Genomic DNA, 21032 nt, shown 5'->3' with positions numbered 1-21032 from the left:
GCCCACCAGGCCTCTAGCTCATCATTACCATATCTGAAGTAACCTGGTGTAGCTATGGGTTTGCATATATAGTCTCACCCACACACACACACACAATGTTACATGAGGACAGGGTGCCCAATGCCCAGCACAGAGTCTGGCCCACAGTAGGGAGCGTAATACTTACTGACCACACCCAGGCTGGCCCAGCAGAGGTGGTCTAGCCCCAACACCGCCCCCCCCCCCCCCAGAGTGAGCTCTCCCATCCAGGCCATTAACACCTTTGTATGTGCGTGGCCTGACCCTGGGCTCTGTGCCCCTTCATGGCTTGTCCCCAGCACCACACAGGTGGTCTAACCCCAACACCAGGGTGGTGCCTGGCACACATTTTTGGAGCTACAGTTGTGACCACCATGCCTGACACCCTGCATCAGGCCTCCAGGCAGAACCAACTTTGAAACCAGCAGAGACCACTAACCAGTCCCAGGTGCCACCATCTGAACAGTGGTGTCACATTGCAGGCACTCAATAAATATGGCCCGTGCTCCTGTCCCAGAAAGGCCATGCAGAGCTCCGTGTGGGTAGGCTTTTTTTTCTCTCCCACTGAATTAACTGGTTATTTTTGCCTGCTGGCAGTTTAACCTGGATTGTACAAATGCTGCCTCATTTCCAAGACAATCAACGTGTGTGTTTTTTCACTGCCAGACAGGCCAGATGTCTTCGAGACACAGAGGAGGGCAGGGGGTTTGCCTGGCATGGCTGACTTCCCCACGTTCAAGGCTGGAGCTCAGTGAGTTTGTTGACTGAATGCATGAAGGAATGGCTGAAAGGAGGGGTAGTGATGGTGGTTTCTTGTGGCCTAGGAAAGGAGTGGACTGACAGTCATCCCCAGGCCCACTCAACATTTTCAGGGTCGCCCAAGGAACCCTTAAGACCCCCACGCCCCACGCCAACTTTTTCTCCAAGCTACAGAGGCCAAATTGCATTAAGACTTATCCCCTCCCCACTCTGTGAACCTGCTGGTGAAATTGACCACTCCTCAAGGTGGGGGCTGAGACTCTCCAGCTCACAATAGGGGTGCCCCTCCAACTAGGACCTGAGGCCTCACCGCACGTGGGACCCTGGGCTCGGGCCTAGCTCTGAGATGGAGCTTCTCATCCCAAACAGAAGGCCAGGGCCTCTGAATGTCCCTGTGGCTCCCCTATAAAGCTCCTACCAGCCTATCACCCCTACAGCAAACCAGTTTCCTGCCTGCCCTCCTAAGAGAGCCAGAGGCATCATTGTGCCCAGTGCAGGGAGGGAGCTCACCCACTTCCTGGGCTGGCTTTCTCGAGTTCAGCAAGTCTTTGGTTCCAGTCTATTAAAAGAAAAAAACTTTCGGAGCCCTTTCCCCCCAGAATACAAAAATAGTCTCTGCTTTTTACCAAAACTGCAGGCATTACAGGGACAGGTGAGTATTTAGAGAACTAGATGTGGGGGGAGGGGTCAGATGCCCCAGGACCTGGGTCAGGCTCCGGCTCAGCCACCGTGTGGACACTCCCGGACTGTTTACACGACAACGGCTCCCTGGCGCTGATCGGAGCCGCCGGGGGCGTGTCTGCGCGATCTCCGGGTTTCCCAGTCAACCTCGGCGGGGCTGGGTTAAAGTGCGTCCGGGCGCAGTGGGCTAGGGCCTCGTGGGGCTGCACACCTGGAGGCGGAGCGGTTTCTGCGAAATCAGGTAATGGGTCATCCGGAGGATTCCCCCTGCCCTGAGACGCAGGGACCTCTTGCTCCTTTGAGGGGACAAGCTTCCCCCAAAGTCTAGGTCAAGAACCCGGCCCGAGGGGAGGCGGGGATAAGGGGGCGGAGAACGCGCTCACGAGGGTGCGGCTGGAACCGAGTTTCGCTACTTCCGGACAAGGGTGTGCAGGGCAGGGGGCCCAAACCGACCCCTTTGGGAAGACTACCCAACGGCCCTCCGCTGCGCGGGTCCCTGGTCTATGGGGCCGCCTTATTCTGGCCCTTTAAGAGCCCGCCCCCTTCCCCGTCACCCCGCCCCGCGGCCCGGGGAGGGGGTACGGGGGAACCTCGGCGGGGATTGGCGCAGCGCGCGCCCTCTCCCCGGCCCCCGCGCGGTGGGAACCGGCAGCCCCGTCTAGCGCTGACGTCAGACCGTCTGCCTGCCTCCGACCGCGGTCTCGGAGCGAAACCCGATCTCCTTGGACTTGAATGAGGAGGAGGCGGCGGCGGCGAAGGAGGAGGCGCTCGGCTGGGGGAAGCCAGCAGCAAAGGCGCAGCCTCGGCGGTACCGCGCGCCCCGGCTGCCAGCCCATTTCCCGGACGCCACCCGCGGGCACTGCCGACGCTCCCGGGGCTGCGGAGGGGCGGCCGGGGGGCGCAGGGGAGTGCGGCCCCGCTCACTGAGTCCCGCGGCGCCCCGGAAACTTGGCGGCGTCCCGAGCCCGGCGAGCCGGGGCGCGCCTTCCCCGCCGCACGCCTTCTGCATGCGGGGCCCGAGCACCGGGCGCCGGCCGGATCCCCCCCCGGCCGCCCCCGTGCCCCCTGCGCCCCGCGCCGCGCCGCCACGCCGTCCATGCACCGCTTGATGGGGGTCAACAGTACCGCCACCGCCGCCGCCGGGCAGCCCAATGTCTCCTGCACGTGCAACTGCAAACGCTCTTTGTTCCAGAGCATGGAGATCAGTGAGTGACCCCGCGCCCCCCTCCCCGGAGGCCCCAAAGGGCTCAGACCCTGAGTCGAGGAGCAGCTGCGGACGGGGGGCCGGGCTGTGCGCGCCCCCTCGGGCCGGGAGCCCTGCGCCCTGGCTGCGCCCGCCGCGCCCCGGACGCGCTCTCCCGGCTCGCGGCAGCTGGCGGCCGGCCCGGCTTTGTCCCGCGGCGCTGCGAGCCTGGCACAGCCCCCGCTGCCCGCGCCCCGCCCTCGGGGTCTCGGACCCGGGGCCGAGTGGCGGAGGGCCGCGGGGCGCCGGGCGAGAGAGGGCTGGGGCGGGCGGATGCGTGAAGTTTCCATTTTATTTCCCGAAGGGGCAGTCGCGATGGAGCAATTAGGCCGTCTCTATATCAACTTTGGCTGGGAGGGGGGGCGGCGGGCGGGCGTGTGAGACACTGTCTGGCTTGCGAGGTGTCTGGTCTCCGGCTGTGTGTCTGGAGTGTGCGTGGCGCTGTGTGTCTCGGTCTGTGTGAGTGGGTTTGCGTGCGTGTTTGTGTCTCCGGGTCTCAGTGCGTCTCTCTCTGGGTCTGGGGCTGGGTCTGGGTCGCGGTCTGTCCCAGGAGTACGTGTTTGTGGGTCTCCTTGCGTCTGTGGGGGTGGCTCCTCGCTTGTGGGCCTGGGGACCGTTTGAGTCCAGGTGTCTGAACCCAGGGCTCAGCGCCGGTGGGTCTGGCCCAGCGTGGACCCTGAGTATGTGTGTCATTGTGTGAGTGTGTTCCCGACGCACCTATAAATATCCTCTGTCTGGACGGCTTGGCTCAGTCTGACTGGGACCGTGGCTACAGATGAGTCAAAGTTCGGGGCTGTCTGTTTGGGACTGTCTGTTTGGGACTGCCTTGCCCTGACGGGGGGGATGGGCTGGGGGCAGGGAGGTAGGTGTTTGGAGCTCAGCCTGACTCCCCCTGTCCTTCCTGCCTCCTGCATAACCCACCCAGGTCGGGGTACGGTTGGGTGCAGAAGGGTCTGCCTTCTAGCCCACACTCCTCCGCCCAGCCGCCCTTTTGAGGACCCCTTGCCTCTGAACTTCAGTTCCCCGTCCTCGCCCCTGAGCACTCCAGGCAAGGGGGCACGCAGCCCTTCCCTGCAAGGCCCAGCCTTCCAGCTGGGACTAGGAGCCAAGAGGCAGCTGCCACCGAGCCAGGGCAGTCACTAGGTGACTCATGAGCCAGTTTCCGCAGGCGGCTGCCACCGTGTTCGGCCCCTGAGCCTCTGTACAGTGAGGCACAAGGGGTAAAAATAACCCGTGACCTGCCCCGCTGGGGCAGGCTGGCTGGCGGACTTGGGTGGTGGGTCCTTCCATTCGCCCCACCCCCTCCAGCCCAGGAATTGAAAGAGTCACCCCCCCACCCCCACCCTGCACGCCTGCGCCAGGCCCGTGAGGTGCCAAGGAGAACCTGCCCAGAGCCAGCATTTGCGGAATTGAGTTGCATTTAAACCAGACTGCTTCCCAAAGGCCCTTTGTGAACTCGGGAGGCTAATGAAATGCACGAGGATATTATTAAAATATGTTTGCACATGTTTGGAGAGAGTCTCGCTGCTGCTAAATGGATTGCTGCTAAAGGCCCCTGCGGGCCTGGTGTGTAGCCCCTCCTTCTGTAAAGCTGCTTAGGGGACCTCCCGCCCAAGGGCTCCGAGCTGTGGTGAACTTGTCACCTTGAGGGCTGGGCAGTGCCAGACATTCTGTTCTTGTCCTTCCTTTGGGTTCAGGACTTTTAAAAACATACATGCTTATTTCTGTCTCTTTTTTCTTTGGTGTCGACCAACCCGTTGCCTGCAGCGACCCTCGAGGGGTAGGGCCTGGGACCCTGGCCTGTCCAGCTGGCCCCAGGGGGTGGCCCATGAGTCACTGTATATTTTTTACATAGGGCTCCCTACTTACTGGAAGAAAGCCCAGGGCAGCAGGAAGCAGCTTTAAAACCCAGGTATAATGTAACAGTTTGTTGCCAGTGCTCATCAGATTTCCCTGAAGGGTCTGCTGAGGAAGCCTCCGGTCCTGGAGTTTATACAGAAAGACAGGAAGGAAACAGCAAGGAAAGATGGGAGAAAGGGAAGAAACTGAATAGTGGCCACTGGGTGATCACATGACAGTACTGGGAGCAGCGCAGATGGATCTGGACGTGGGCCGCCAGGCAGTGGCCCGGCGGCTGTTCTTCTGTGAGAGGACAGTGCCCTCATTCGGGCCTTTTAGCCTCCTGGGCCTCAGTTTCCTCACCTGAAAGGTGACACCAGGAGGTAGAAATGTTCCCGTCTTTGGAGATGGCGCCTGTGCCCTCCAGACTCCGGCTGGAGGCCCCGGGGGCCAGAGTGGTCCCTGCTTCAACAGGGCCGACGGGTCTTCTGTGTGGTCCTCAGTGGCCCCACTTTCAGACCGAGGAGGAGCCCTGGCCCACGCAGGGTCTGCGCCATCGTTTTATAGAAGAGGCGGGGGGGCCATGGAAGGCTTTGCCCCAGGCCCCCAGCCCACGCTTCTTCCTCGTGGAGTGCACGCACTGTCCCTTGAATCTGGGACTTGGGCCCCCGAGTTAGGTCCACCTTGAACTTGGGGGATGGGAGGAAATGAGCTGCATCCCTTTTGCATCCTGGAGGGAGGGGCCCGGGAGGGTTCTGAGGAAGCCAGGCCCCGGGAATGAGCCTGACTTGGCTTTACCAAGACAGTCCAGGGGCCCCCCTCTTTTCTGAGAGTCAGGGGGCAAGGGGTGAAGTCTGAGGGCAATTCACTCTTCCCGAAACACACCCCACAGAAAAATACGCCATTCTTTAGAAAGCAGGGGTCTTGAGATTAAAAACAGGGGGCCCCAGTGACAACCCCTGGAGATGGCAGCCAGGAGGGCAGGGGCGGGGCGTCGGCTCCGGCTCCTTTTGAGGAAAAGATTTCCCCTGGTACGCGTTTTTCTTGACGTGCTTATTGGCTTCTTTTTCGTTCTTCCGTGTCTCATAGAAATGACCCCCGTCTTTCTCCTTCAGCTTCTGTTCCTGGGGGGCAGACAGAAGCTAACCGAACTGTCCGCCACACAGCTGCTGGCGCTTGTGACATCTTTCGAGGGCCCTGGGGGGTGCCCCTGCTGCAGACACGCCCCGCACCCCCCGCGTGCAGTCTCTGCAGTGGCAGTTCGGGTTTTTAACAGCGGAGTCCTTGACCCACTGATTCCTCTTCGCCAGCTGGTTCTAAGCTAAAGTCCCACGCGGCTTTCGGAAACTCACAGGACGCCCCGTGTTCCGAGGGTTCACCTGACACTGAAGTCCGGGGTGTCTCAGCCTCAGCCCCAGGGCGTCCTGGGCCGGGTGATTCCGCGCTGGGAGGGCAAGGTGGTTGGCTGGTGTTTAGCCGTGTCCCTGGCCCCTCCCCACCAGGCACCAGCAGGAGCATCTCTTGCCCCCACCAAGTTGTAACAACCTAAACTAGCTGCAGACAGTGCCCCGCGTCCCCTGAAGGGCACGCCAGCCCCGGCCGAGAACCACTGCTTTAATCAGCTCCTGGTTTCTGCAGGGGATGGGGGCGGGGGGGAGGGCAGATCTGAACCCCGGAGAGCCTCGGTTGCCCTCAGAAATCAGTCCCTAGGAAGACTGAGGTCGCTCTGCAGCCTGGCACCAGCCGCCCCCCCGCTTTACCGAGGGCTACTGTGTGCGGGAAAGGGGGGCTCCCTGGGCACGGAGTTTTTAGTTTCCATCATGGGTTGGCGTTAATTTGGAGGGGAGACCCTGGCACCCGTGAACAGTCAATATTTCAGGATTCGGGGTAAACTGTGGGTGTCAAGGGCTAGCTGTGCCCCCTGGGGACCCCCTCAGCTGGGATTTTCAACCCACAGTCCTTTGCGTCTGGGTCTTAGGTTGAAGTGCAGTCAGGGTTGGACAGAGGGTCTGGGATAAGCCGGCTGCACTGCCCGGCGTGGCCCAGGGTCGGGTCAGCTCAGTGCTTATCACGGCAGAATACGTCGTTGCTCCTGCACGCACGTGTGTGCACACACGCACCCCCACATATACATGCCTGCTCACGTGTGCACGCCCGTGTGTGCTCACACGTACACTCAGCTGCTACCTCTCTGCCTTTCCTGCCAGCTTTTCTTTGGTGGGGAAGCGGTCACAACTTCTCCTGGGCACGTGGAAAAGAGAAAAGGGGAGAGTGTGTGCACACACAGCCCCCCCAACGGCTGTGCCGTTCATTGTATGCACTCTTCCCGGGAGGGGAAGGGGAAGGGAGCGGCGTGCGGAGCGGCCCGGGACGGGGGGCTGTCGGGAGGGTCCGGAGACGGCTGCCCGCCTTCACAGCAGGGTGCATGTGCCCCCAACAGCCTCAGAGCCCCGGCTCAGGTGCCCCTGGACACCTGCCCCTCCCGGGGCTTGTGAACATGTATAATTTAGTCAGTTGTTCAAACATAAGAAAAGGTTCAAGAAGAGGGTCCTGGTGGGGGGCCCAACCCGGAGGATCTGGATGGTTTTCTGTTTCAGGTTTTGTCTCTCAGAGACACAGTTTGCAGGCAGCGTGGCGCCTGGGATTCTGCCCCAGAGAAGTCACCACGTTGCATTTGGGAGGCTGCGTGCCAGCCCCGGGCCCTTGCACAGGGCACGTGCCGAGGGAAAGAGATCAAAGCCGAGGGCCCATTCTGTGCTTCGTAAAAGGTGCCGTGTGCATGCACACGTGTGTGCGTGTGTGCGCACACGAGTGTGCGCTGCTGTGCCTGCTTCTCTGCGTGTCCGAGGAGCAGTGAGCGGGCCCCACGCTGTGCCTGGGGCTTCCCGAGCCAGGGGGCAGGGGCCAGGTGGCCAGCCCAGTTTTGTCCGGGACGAGCTGCGGAGAACTGGGTCCAACCCAAGGAGGACTGCCCCTTGGCTCACCATTGCCACATGGACCCTGCGGGGCCCGATCTTTCAGTTCCGGGGACCTGGGCTGCTAGACTGTGATGGAAAGCTGGGGTTTGGAGCACTGGCCATTGCCTTTTTTTCCCACTCTGAGAGCCCCACAAAACCTGCCCACTGCCCGATGTCACCTGTGCACAGCAGTTGGTGAAGGGTGTGACCGAGGGCCAGAGGGATCGAGACCCAGCTCAGTTCCACAACTCGTTGCATCACTTTCTGCGTCACTTGGCCCAGCTGTAAAGCGGGGTAACAGCGGCCCCATGTGCTGGGGTGTTGTGAGTATTCAGACTTCAGGGTACCCTTCACTCCTGCCCTTCCTCCTCCCAGAGGTGGGCTGCACCCCTCTGTGAAGTCATGACAACGCCAAGCGTTGACAGTCAACCTCGCTTTTGCCTTGAGTGATACTACAGAGCTAAACCCTGACACCTCAGGGTCTCATCAGGGCCTTGTCAGGCTCTGGCAAGAAGTGTCTGTCACCAAGCCGGAGAAAGTCCCAGAATGGCTTGCTGATGAGAGTGGGGGCGTCAGTGCCCAGGGTGGGCCTGGAACTGTTTGGGGCATCCCCGGGCTTTCTGAGAGCCACAAAATGGCTCCGCTCTTCTGTTTCCAGGGTGACTGATAGATTTTTGCTTCCACTCCCTTTGCTAGTTGGATACAGAGAGCTTATTATATGCCAGGTACTAGTGACACATTTTTCTCAGTCTTCAAAACAGCCCCGTGGGAGAGCTATTGCTAACATCAATTTACAGATGAAAAAAAAAAAAAAAAAAAAAGGATCAGAGAGGGTAAGACACTTGCTCCAGGTCACACAGCCAGAAACTGATGCCCTGTTTTCTTCCCGAGGATGCCGCACTGACTCCCCGAGCCCCAGCATTTTCTTTGTCAGACTTGACGTCACACTTGTACTCAGAATTTGTCCTAAGACCACAGGCCTTCAGGGAGGAACACAAACAAACCTCAGAGCTGCAACTTGTGTCCATCCCACTCTGGCACCACCCTGGCTGCTCCGAGTGCTGTTCCAGGTGCTCAGGAACATCAGGGGCCACGCAGGCAAAACCCTGCACTCCGAGAGCAGCCGAGCTAGTGGGGACAGACAGAAAGCATGACTTCATGAGAGGCCACACCAGGCCCCCAAACTGGTCACCCCGTTTGGGCTCCAGAGCACCCCATGAGTCTCTTCTGTCAGAACTGTCACACGGTATTGAATATTGTGTAATTAGTGTGCCATAGCTGTTCCCTCCGGTCACCCAGCCCTGAGGGATTCACGTAAGATCCCTGCAGCCCGGTAGGTACCTCATATGTGTATGAGCAGGGAATGGGGAGAGGTCAGGGCGGGCGGACAGGCTCAGAAGATTCCATACAGGAGAGGAGGCAGTCAAGATGTGGACTCTGAAAACCCTCTTTCGGGGGCCTGCGCGGAATCCCTCCCTAGCCAACCCCTGCGTCTCTGGAAGCTGGCCCCGCTGCCTGAACGACAGAGGTGTCTCTGCACAAAGTGTTATTTGAATTTTCCAGGGACGGGTCTGCTGTTCGGGGCAGCAGGCTGTGCCTTCGCCTCTGGACACCAAAGCCACACTAACGGGAGGGTGCAGTCCCGTTGTCCCGGGAGATGCCCGGGATGCATCCCCGGCACCCATCTTCGCCCCAGAGGGAGAATTTCTGGGGTGATCCTTGTCTGCATACACTTGCCCCAGGCTTGGGGTGTTTTTTGGTTACCGTCCTACCCTTTGACAGCCATGGGTGGAGCTGGCGTTTGCTCCGCCGTGACAGTGAGATGCCACACGTAGAAAACAGGCAGGCAGCCACGGGCCTCACCTTCCGAGGTAGCAGGGGTGCATGGCACCTCCGTGGTGTTGGTGGGACTCTGCTGTGTGCTTGCTTTCCTCTGGGGTGGGGGTGGGGGGAGAAGGACTGGGCCGCTGGGCTTAGAATCCCGCCTGCACCCTGCTTGCTGGTTGTCCGAGCTCTGGGAGAGGGAGGCTCTGATGTTCTTCCCCTTCATGTAGGTTTTCATCCCTAACTCTGACCCAGGGATTTGCTTATTGATTTCAGAGAGCGGGGAGAGAAACATCGATCGGTTGCCTCCCATTCGCACCCCGATTGGGAGTCCAGCCTGCAGCCTTTTGGTGTACGAACCAGGCTCCACCCAAGCCCCCCGGCCTGGGCTCCCTTTACCTCTGTTTTGACTACGATCATTTATTATTGTTTCTGTGGGTTTGGGAAATGGCTCTACTGGCAGGAAAGAGAGTTTTAATTACTTGGTAACAAGTATAACATCCCCAGTGGCTCTGGGATCTGGATGCTGCATCAGATTTTCTTCTGGACTCCAGAAGCCAACCCTAGAAACTCCTCTGGGGCTCCGGGCTCAGCGCTGGGTTCCCCCAGGCTGCACGCATGCGGCCTAAGTCTGAACAGTCACGCGGGGTCGAGACGCCATCTTGCCTTCTAAGCGTGGAGAAATTGCCCCGTGTCCCTTGTCCCTCCTGTGGACTTTGGTGGGGACGGGGGAGGGGCATCCTGCTTAGGATCCATTGGACCTTTGCGTGATCTCGGCACAGAGTAGATGCTCAGTAAACAGTGGCACCATTGGTGACAGACAGGGACGGTGTTCCTCAGTGTCCTCCGTGGCTGAGAGGAACTGGCGGTGATGTTCCCGCAGACTGCTGGCACGAGACGGGTCTGTCTGTGGTGGCAGCTCTGAGTCACCCCGGGGAGTCACGGGTTCCTGGTATGTGGGTCACGCAGGCTTCAAGGGTGGGACAGTCTCTCCCTGTGGGTCCTTAAGGCGTCCAGGACCTGATGTTTCCGTCCTTGACTTGGGGCGGGGGAGTAAAAAGTGGTAAATCTGATCATGGATTAGTTGGAGTGTCAGTGATGAATATAGAAATAAGTGCTTTTACATTTAAAACCACGTATCTGCATGTATGTAAAATGTAAACACGTATTTTATTATCCAGTGTGGAGAGTATTTTTAAAGGGGTGCCTTCCACTCCCCGAGGCTGGAGGCTTCTGCGAGGTCCCTGCTGATAGGACTGGGACCTAGCCCGGAGCTTCCGCCCGGCTTTGCCCTGGGCTCCCTGAGGCAGCAGAAACCAGGGTCCCCAGGCTCCGTCCTCACAAGCAAGATGAGTGAGGAGCTGAGCCAGTTTTCTAGCAAAGTTTGGGTCAGGCCAGCCGTCCCTTCCCCACAGAGGTTTTTCCGCCCCCGTGGTCTCGGCTGCCCAGTCACCGCTGCTCCCCTCGAGTGGGCTCCCTGAGACCGCGGCGCACACGCCCGCCTCGCTTCTCCCGCGGTTGTCCAGGCAGCGGGTGGTGCGTGGGACCGCTGCCCGAGAGCGTCAGCCAGGTGCAAGTCCGGTTCTCTCCGCTCCTGCATCCGTGCGCCCACGAGGGCGGGGCACCCCGACAGGGACACTTTGGGACGTTGCTAACACTCTGGTAAGTCCCGGGTGCCTGGCCAACAGGTTCAGCCCCAGCCCTGTGGGTGATTCATCCCAGGCCACGCTTACCCCAGGGAGGCTCCCAGCTGGCACGTGGCCACTGCAAAGGCTCTTTCTCCACCAGCCGGAGTTAAAGCGCACCGAGGAGCTCCGGTCGGCTGCTGTGACTCCAGTCGACGTCCGCGGAGAGGGGGCGTCAGAGCTTGGGTCTTACAGACGACGGGGTGCAGCAGCCTCATCGGAGAGGGGAGAATCTCTGTGTTCTAGTGCGGCCCTCACATCGAAGGAAGAAAACCATAAACGCGAGTGCCGGGACTGGCACTAAAACGGCGGGTCATTATGTATGTACGGGCTGGCTCCCTCTCCACGGCTCATCACCATCTCAGTGCCCCAGAGGAATGCGGGACGTGAAGGGGGCTTGGAGGGTCCATCCAGGCCCTGGGAGCCCTGCAGGAATTGGGTGGCTGCCCCCGCTCCAGCTGGCCCGTTCCCGCGTCACTGGGCTGATGTGCCGTAGCCGGTCGCAGCGCTGACCGCCTTCCTGAAGACAATGTAGCTGCTGATCATTCTGTGAACTGTGAGTCAACTTTGCACCAACACCCTGAGTAATTTCTTTGTTCTCCCCTTTCTACTTTGTAACTGGTGTCTGGAGAAGCCAAAGGTTTGGGCTGGCAGAAGGCGTGATTCATTTATGGGTGTCTGTGCCGCCGGCCATCACTCAGTCATCTCGGGAGGCCGTCGCCATGAGCCAGGTGTGATTCATCTGGGGCCGGGGCCGCCGGGGGAGACGGTTCCTTTTCCTCATCTCCTTCTGGGACGGGAGAAAGGGGTGGGTGTGTTGAGGTGATGGAGAGGGTGCTGGTTACCTTAGCGGCTGTAACTGATGAAGTAACACCAACCAGCCCTGCACACACGCTCCGTGGCCACTGTTCACGGTTCCCATAGAATGCAGCCTCCTGTCTTGGCTGGATCTCGCCGGTGTTGACGGCTCCCGGTTGCTGAGCGGGCTGACATCTAGGGAAGCCCCGTCAGACCTGGAGCAGTTTTCAGGCCAGCAGCCAACTGGGTCCACCTCGGAACTGTCTAAACCTCTCTGCTTCGGAGTCAGGGGCCACTCCCCACGCCCCTGTCATTTTTCGAACCATGACAGTTTTGTCAGAGGTGTTCAGTTGACAAGTCTTTGCCTTAGCTGTGAAGTGTGTGACCTCACACGCGGAGCTGCTGGGTTTACCTCACTTTACTTGTTACTTTGGGCTCTAAATAAAATTGTCACCATCCTGCCATCAAGACGGTAATTAGCATCGCTTACTACATGGCCCGGAGGTGTAATTATGAGTCCAGCCTCCAATCCCATGTGCGTCTAGGCCCTACCTGCAAATGCACAGTCCGACAGTTGCTTCTGTTTTGCTGAGGACTCTTGCTCCCTGCGGCCTCCTCTGGTGGGTTCTCCATCTGTAGCTTCCTGCCCTCCCCGTCCCGGAATGGGGGTCCGCAGCTCCTGGCACCCGTCGGTCGGGGGCACCCAGCCAGTATTTATGGAGCTGTTTTGTGACTTGGAAGGTGTGAACCAGGGCTGAAGGCATGACGCTCAGCCCAGCGCATCCCTTCCTGTCCCAGACGTGGCTCACCCATCCCTGCACCCACTCTGCTGGGCTCTGATTCCCTCCGGGTGGTGCTCCGTGTCCACGCCCCACCAGCGTCCAGGGTGGACTCGAGAGCTGCTGTCACCCCATCAGTGGTCCTCACGAGGAAAACCGGATGCAGTCTGTGCAGAGACCTGGCCGGTGGGGCGGGCGGTGGGGGCTCCTGGAAGGAGAGAAACTCCTCCCGCTGGGGGCTGCCTAGCAAGGCAGGGGCAGTTCCTTCTGCGAGTTCTAAGGAGTTACTCAGCCCCCTCCTTCGGCCGTCAGGCCTGGGTCCCCCTCAGATCCCCAGGCTTGTTCATGGCGAGATCTGGAATGACACCCCCACCTCCTGTACTCAGCACCCCCCAGTGGTACCTCATTTGTCTTTCTTTTAAAATCAGGGTCTCACACACGCAAAGGCCACAGCCGCCTCCCCCACGTTACCTTGCAGCTTCTTTCCCCGGATGTTTGCAGCCCTACCCAAGCACGTTGTAGCATTCCTTTACACTCTAGTGAGAATGAGCTCTGACCCTTTCCCCAGAATAGACCCAGGAGAGGGAAGGTGGGGCTCGAGAAGAGGAAGAGAGGGAGAGGCTGGGAGGCTCGAGCACCCAGCACCTAGCAACTTGGTCTGCTGACCATTTTCTTGGTGCTTGCTGGTGAATCCCAGCTGTTTCTCCTGAGGATCTCAGATGCTCACTGAGCGTCACACACCTGCCTCCTTGGTTCTCATGGCGGCCCCACGTGCACGGGAGCTAGCAGAGCTAAGGCACGTGCGTGCTGCTGCCATGATCCGCCCTCCACCCCCCCGCCCAGAAAAGAGCGAGATCTGACCTTGGGCTGCTGCGGGGCTCCAATGCCTGTACCTCTGCCCGCCACCCCCCGAGCTTCAGAACCACCTGTCACCCGTGGGGGGTGCGGCTGATGTCAGGCCGCTCTGCTCCTTTGCCCGCTGGCTTTCCCAGCTGGGCCTGTGTCCTCTTTCGTCCCCTCCAACACTCCCCTTCTTGGAAGGGTCACCTGGCCATGGTCCTGAGGCTTAAGGCTGCAGAGAGCAAGAATTTGTCCCGCGTCAGATTGCAGCGAAGTGGAGAAAGGGGTCAGTGTGACCTGCGGGGTGGGGCTGGGCTCTCCAAGGGGTGCCTTGTGGGAGCAGGGCTGGGAGGAGGAGAGCCCCGAGGTCACGGGGGCTGGAGGGTCCTCCTCCGTCCTGACTGACTGTGAACCCTGACACTCAGGCTGCACCTGGGCCGGTTCCTGGGGGTGAGGCAGAGGGCTTCCTAAATTCCCTGGGTGATTCCAGGGTTTGGTGCAGTTGAGCCCCGAGGCTTGCACGTGGACAAACCGAGGTCTAGAGAGGGAAGGGAGGAAGCCAGGCTGGTGTACAGCCTGAGTTCTTCTGGTGACAGGAGCACTGCTAACTGTCACCCCTGCAAGGCCACCCACGCTGATGGGGACTCGGCGGGCCCCACGGCGCTCACACCTGCATGCCTCTCCTGGGGTCGGCCCCGTCCTCACCTTGCAGCGCAGGGCTGGCCCGTTCTGTCGTGTCCCGGGCCAGGGGCTGGAACAGCGGAGCGACCCCTGCCACGCAGTATCAGGGCGTGACCTGCGGTGTGATGGGCCGGGGCAGGGGGCTGTAGGTCTCTGTCTCTAGTTAAGGGAATGGCAGGGCAAACCGGCTGGGCACACGGTTCCGTCAGGACCGGGACTGGACTTGGTCTCCCAGCTTCCTGTGCGTCTCCCTGTGGCTGGCGGGACACAGCCCGGAACCTGGCCTGTAGGTGGAGCCGCCCCCAACCCTGGCCTTCGGGGTTCTTGGTGACCTCTCTGCTTCACCGGAGGAGCCTCATCACTTCTTTGCGGGGGTTTCTAGGCACGGGGGGCGGAGGGGATGGTCACAGAGGCAGGCACAGGGCTGGGGGGCCCATGGCTGAAGGCGGAATGTCCTGGATACGAGGTTTGCTTGTCCCCGACCCGCCCAAGCTTGTCTCTGTCTCCCTTGCCGTCTCCTCCCCGCCTCTCTTCTCGGCCGTCTTCTCTGCAAAATGGGCACAGGTGAACCCAGGGCTCTTGGGAGAAGGAAGACGCTACAGCGACCCCGCCAGTCAGCTGTCCCTTCTCCTCCCTTAAGCTGTGAAATTCCTCTTGGGCCCCCGCATGTCCTCTGCCTGGGTGGATTGTTGAGGCAGAATTGACAGACAGCGTGCACAGACAGAAAAGTGCGCCCTGTGACAGGTTGTGGCAAGTATGGGGGGGGGGTGCTATCCAGACCAGGGGTGTCCTCACGGTTTCCTGGGGCAGAACTGGAGCAAGTGAATTCACGCCCATGTTCCCTCCTATTGTCTGGCTCTAGCCGGCAACCTCCAGGCTCTGGTCCACCCGCGCGGTGTGTATCAGCGGTGATTCCTTTTCAACTGAGTCGTCACAAAGGCCGAGGGACTGGGAAAGGCCAGGTTGGGCCCAGAGGACTGACTGTCTAATGGAGCGATTCCAGGCGAATCCATGGGGAACGGTCTTGTAACCTGAATCCGGGCCCCGTCACAGGACCTGGAGATGCAGACATCTGTCTGTCCAGCCCCAGCTGGGGGTCTCATCTCAGGGGGGTGGCGGAGCCTGGGAGACACAGCAGGCTCCGCCTCCGCCTCCGCCACCGCGCGTGCCCGCCCGCCTGCCCGGTCACCTCACCTGGCCTGCATTCCTTTTCAGGGAATGAGGATGTGGGTGACTCCAGACAGGTATGAATCATGTCTGGGGAAGGCGTTACTCACAGTCAGTGAGCCTGAGGCCGAGTTCCTGCCGGCTGACGGTCAGCTGGGACCGAGGGGGCGCTGCGTGTCCCGGGGGCCGCCCATGCCTCCGTGCAGAGCGCGGGGCCGGCACGCTGCGGTCCCCGTCCCTGCCAGCATCCTTTGAAGAACAGAACAATGACCACAGAGTGGCTTCCGCGTCAGGACGGCAGTCCAGAATCGTGGCTCCGTGACTTCCCCGCTTTGCGCGGCCCCTCGGCCTCACTGACGCACCTGTAAAATGGGGGTGTTCGTAAGGGCTCTGGCTTTTTCGCGCTGTTACGGGACAGCACACGGCCCACTGCTGGTATTTATGGAGTGCTCGCTGTGCGCCAGGCAGCAAGTCCCCGCAGCCCCCGCGGGAGCTGCTCTACCGGACCCGCGTCTCAGATGGGCAGGCTGAGGCTCTGAGGACAGAGGTCGCCCAGGGGCAGGAGAGCGGTCATTGGCTCAGCCGGGTCTGGATGCCCTTGAAGCTGCCACCTGCGTCATAACTGCCCGACCCTGTGGGTTTGGAGACATTGACAGACCCAAAGCAAACTGGTCTCCAGTCAGGAAATGCTGGGTGTCAGACACATGGACGGGCATTTCACATGTAACACTTACGTACTGAGTCAGGTTGGCATATGTTAAATGCATGTTTGGGGAAAACGGAGCAAGCGCCTCACTGGTTTCCTGAATGCTGTTGCTGAAGACATAGTTCCGTAGTAAAAGTGAGTCAGTTGAATATTGGTTGAAAATTTCAAATAAACATAGTGAGGAATTGTAATTCGTTTAATGGGTGTTTGGAAATGGCGAATAATCAGGAAGTCTGGCCAAGAGTGATGTTTAAGGTGTCCTCAGGGGGCTTTAATGAGCAATTACAGACTCAGGGCATCTCCTGCAGAATGGAAGCACTTCACCCTTTGGCCTTCTAAGGTCACGCACCCTTTGAAGGTCAAGGTCACCTCAGTTCTAATGAGATCAAGGTCAAGGGGTCATGCCACTCTCTGGAACCCTATAGGAACGTCCGTAGGCGGGGAGTTACGGATGGACAGGAGTCTCCCATGTGCCCTCCAGTCCCTCAGCTCGGAGCGGCTTCCTGCAGGAGACAGGGTCCAGCTTCATCCTCAGGACGATGCTGATGATGGAGAAGTAGCCCTTTGCCCCACGGGACTCTCACAGCCCCCACACGGGGTGCAGGAAGTGTCTGTGACATGCCGGTCCCCGCTGTGTGTTGTCTGCACTCTGTGCATTTTAACCAACATCTCTGCATGCTTTTTTGTCATGGAAAAAAATAAGTCTCCTTTACTTTAACTGCCTTAATGCCCAACATGGTTTGATACTTTACAGAGCAGATCTGTGGTTTATTAGCGAGCCTCCTAACGTGCCTTTTGGCTCTGGGAGGAGGAGACAGGGTGGGAAGCGAGTGAGTGAAGGTATGTCTGGGCCCTGGGCCTCGTCACCCCCACCGTCACTAGTCACTGCTGAGAAATAGCCCGGTGCAGAGGTACTGCGGGACGTGTGGCCCCCTGTCTGGGTTGGGGTTTGGCAGAGCTGTGCCTACAATACTATTTTCAAAACAGTTTGCATGTGACGGGGGATGGAGGGAGCCGTTTGAAGACCCCACAGTGAGACTGGAGTTGAACCTCTTGAGAGGTGACAGAGCTCCCTGGAGGGACCCAGCCTGTGAGTCTGGTCTGGTCTGGCCTGGATGAGGACTCAGAGACCTCCCTGGGTCTGGAACCCAGGTCTCAGATCCCGGCCTGGGTCTGGTCCCATGGAACTGAGAGGGAAGGGCAGGGAGTGCCTCCCTCAACCCACGGGACTTCCGTGTTGGGCAGGCGAGAGCGCTGGGCCTCCCCGCCCTGCCGCCCGCTCCTCTGGGCCTGCCTCCGACCTGCCGACCTGACTGCCTGTCTGGGAATGTTGATTGCAGCTCGGATCCTGGCTGCGCAGGGGGCTGTCTGGGCTTTGTGTTGTCTCTTTGTGCCCAGATTCTGCCTGGTTTGTTCGAGACCTCAGGCCACAGCAGGGACCGAATCAATAGCCTATCGTGATGAGGAGGGAAAGTCAGGAAAGGAGTCTTGAGGATCCGCGCTCTCAGGCAGCCCTCTCTCAGCCCCGTTGTGCCCCTAAGCGTGTTTCCCAGCATCCCTGGCGGTACTTGGGACCATCGGTCCCGTTGTACAGATGTGCACACTGAGGTTGAGAAGACCCTTGCCTTGGTCTCATGGCAGTTGTGGCAGAGCCAGGACTCGAACCCCAGCAGGCGGCTGCCGTACTCACTGATCTATTGGCTGAGGGACAGTTGTGGCCCCTTACGGATCTGATCAACCTTGGCGGTCAATATCAGTCACTGGGAGAGATGATGTCCCCCTGAGAGTGTCCCGGTGACGGGGGTGGACAGAGGGGCCCCAGGCCCCAGACTGACTCCCGCTTCTGCAGGCCACCCTGCCGGTGGGAGCTAAGCCAGCGGGTCGGCGGCGTGGGAAGCCTGCTCCGCCTCTTCGCCATCTGGCAGCCTCAGCTCTCAAGGAATTCCTCCTGGGGCCAAGAGTGGCCGTGCCTGTCCCCTGCCAGCTGTGGGCCAGGTGGAGATCCGGCCCGGCTCCTCCGCACGCAGGAGCAGGGCCTGAGCAGAGGACGGGGTCTAGGGAGGAGGACCAGGCCCAGGGACACCGGGCACTTGGAACTGTGGGGAGGGGGGGTGCTCCATCCCCCTCTCCTGGCTGTTCTTGGGTTCCTGCCTCTGGCCTTGAGGGCCCCTCATCTGCCCCTGCCCCCTGTGACTTCATGGGCCCACCTAATGTGAAGTCCAAACTCTCTGTTGAACCCTCTGCGAGGCCAGCCCCAGCGTGTAGGGGAGTGAGTGGGCGCTGAGGACCGGCACCCGAGGAGGGCGTGGTGGGGGTCTGGGTGAGGAGCCCAGTGGCCAGGATTCAACCCCAGCCACTTAGATAGTGTCCCTGGGGACGCTTCCCGCTCTGAGCCTCTGATTCCTCCCCTGTAAAATGGGGACTGTCAGTCACCCGCTTTGTAGGCTCACGGTGTGGATTGAATGAGAGAACCCAGCCCGGCTCGGTGCCAGGTGCCCTGTAGGTGCTGAGAAATGCAGCCTCTTCTGCTCCAAAGACATGGTCAGCTCTGAGGGAGCGAGGGGAGCCCCGGGACCGCCCTGTGAGGGGGGCAGGGGGAGTGGCTGGGGGCCCCAGCGCCAGCGGGAAAGGTCAGGCTGCGCCCTGAGGCTTGGGCAGGGGTCCTGTGTTGGGAGAGGTTTCTCAGGGAGGTGCAGGCACCAGGTATTTCCGGACCCGGATGGGGTGGGGGAGGGGCAGCACTGAGGCTGTGGCACCAGAGGTGGGGTCTGAGCCCCTCTGTGTGTGCGTGCGTGGACAGTCCAGACCAGGAGATGGGGAGGGGAGGCCTGGCGCCAGCCCCCAGGGCAACCCAGGGCCCCTTCTTCCCCGCTGGGGGGTGGGCGCGCTGAGGGTGCGGGCTCCTGACCCGCCGCACTGGACTGGCCTCGTTTTTCTCGGCAGAGTCATGATCCCTTTTGTGAACAAGTGCCCCCCACCCCCACCCCACCCCAGAGGGACCAGGAGGGGGCTTCTGGGAATAGGAGCTGCTGTTACCCCTTGGGCCTCAGCCTGCCCTGCCCGGGCACCCCCCTCACCCCCCCATCCCCACCTGCCCAGAGCCCCCAGCCCAGCCCCCTGCTAAAGGCTCCCCCACTGTGGATGTGCTGAGGAGGAGGACGAGCTAGGAACGGGGGTCCCCTCATCCTGTAGCGACGGGGGGGCTGGGGGACTGGGCTGGGCCGTGAGCTTTGGGACGCGTTTGGGAACCTCCGTGAAGGGCAGTGAGCCTCCATCTCCTGCTCCTTCATTCATGAATCCACGCAGCGCGTTTATTAAGCACCTGCTCTGTGATGGGCCTCATGTTCTGGGTAGGCGGCTCGGAACAGACACCCACGGGGAGAGGCGGCGGGACCCCCTTCTGCCCTGATTCCTTTTCCGTCCCCCTATAAACTGGAGCCCGGGTGCCTTGCTGTGGCTGCATCCAAATGTGTCAGGCGCAGCGGTTCTGGTCGCCCATGTGGCTCTTCGGGGGGGGAGAGAGAGAGAGACTTCTTGGCTTTCCCTCCGGGGTGCTCACTCGGCGACCGGGGCTGGGCCAGGACCCTGCATGTTCCATGTTGTGGGAGAAACAGCTCTTAGAACCCCAGGCCCTACGTGCATACGGCCGGGGCGCCAGAGGTCCTAATGGCCCTGGGGCTGCGTCCGGGAAGCCTGTGCCCCTGTTTCTGAGGACGGGTTCCGAGCCACGGGACCACGATACCAACGTGCGCTCCTTTCCAAGCTCCTGCCAAAGGGCCGGGACCCCCACACCCCAGGCCGGGCACCGCCTCTAAAGAGGTCATTAGCATTTCTGCCTCTTGAGTCACAGTGAAAACAGGGTGACTCTTCTGATCGTAAAAAGTGATCTATGCTTTGTGTTTACCAAAATTCGGGGAATTTGATAAATGGCAAAGACAAAAGTGAGAAATGCCTGTAAAGTCAGGAATGCCCGCAGTCCCGTCAGCAGATCAGTTAGCTCAGCTGGTCGGTTCCCCGCAGGACTGTCTGCAGGCGTTTGCTTGGAAGGCTGAGAGAGGGCTGGGACCGCCGGTGGGCAGGGAGATGGATGCAGGCCCCCGCCCCGGGGTGCATCAGCCCTAGCAGGGCTTCCTGTGTGCCCTTGACACACCGAGCTCCTGGGTCAGACTCGCACGCAGCCCCGAAGATTCCCGCTGGTAAAACAGCTCTGAAAAATCAGATCTGACGGGAGCCTCTTTACCGACGGGTTCCCTGAGACCCAGAGAGGGGGCTTGGAGGCCTGGAGTCACACAGCCAAGCAGCCATGGTCAGGTGTCCAGGAACATGTCCCCCACTTAGAGCAAGGCCTTCCAGACACAGGAAGACCCCGGGGGACCCTCCACCCTTGTCACCCCAGAATATGCATGAGGCTTCTAAGTCAGTCACCATAATGGAACAGCTGATATTCACAGACGCCGCCTGGGTTCCCCTGGGTTCAGGAACTTTCTGAGGGCTTCCTGTGAATCCGTTCCTGTAGCGATGGCTCAGGATTCCCCGAGTTTCCTTGGGGACAGCATGCTCAGCCTTGGCAGTGACCAGGCTGGATTCCAGGTACTGGGCTCCGGCCGTGTGTCTGTCCCAGGGGGGCACAGGCGGTGCGGGTCACCAGGGAGGTGGGTGCGCAAGAGCCTCCCCGCCGCCGCCTCTGCGCCCTGACCTTTCTGCCTGGGAGGCTGGGCGGCCCTCGTCGGGCACACACAAAGCCCCTTCTCACGGTCAGACTGGCGGTCTGGACGCTCACACTCCCTTTTGTTCTGAGGGGTCAGGGGTGGGAGCGGCCCCAGAGAGTGGGACTTGGGCCCAGGCAGGAAGAAATCTTTCCCCAAGAGAAGAAGGGGGTGGGGGTGGGTTCAGGGACACCAATTTCAAAGGACGCAGCCGGCCTCTGTCTCCGCCTGCCCGGCCAGCGACCAGCCCTACCAGCAAAACATGCCCCGATTTGTAATGACATGGGCAGCTCCCGACAGAAATGTGCTCTGAAACCCAATCAGGTCGACGCCCACTCGGGCCTGTGCG

The 21032-nt window shown here is 60.4% G+C and overlaps 1 protein-coding gene across 2 annotated transcripts in view; it reads left to right on the top strand.

Moving 5' to 3' along the window:
• Positions 1–1607: 1607 nt before the first annotated feature.
• The window catches only part of PMEPA1 (prostate transmembrane protein, androgen induced 1), a 44995-nt gene continuing 25570 nt past the window's right edge, over positions 1608–21032 (top strand). Inside the window, exon 1 of one of the 2 annotated variants that reach the window (XM_090286600.1) lies at positions 1608–1699. Coding sequence is in view for 1 of the 2 variants with exons in the window: in XM_090286599.1 (XP_090142725.1) it covers positions 2555–2663 (109 nt within the window). In the remaining variant the exon portion in view is untranslated. Of the gene's footprint in view, positions 1700–2085; positions 2664–21032 lie in introns of those variants that run through there. The other variant, XM_090286599.1, reaches the window with a different exon arrangement.

The sequence above is a fragment of the Furipterus horrens genome, unplaced genomic scaffold, assembly GCF_987537825.1.
Source record: "Furipterus horrens unplaced genomic scaffold, mFurHor1.1.pri manual_scaffold_8, whole genome shotgun sequence".
Classification (NCBI taxonomy): Eukaryota; Metazoa; Chordata; class Mammalia; order Chiroptera; family Furipteridae; genus Furipterus; species Furipterus horrens.
The sequence above is the reverse complement of the archived record's forward strand: the minus strand, read 5'-3'. Positions and strand labels throughout refer to the sequence as shown.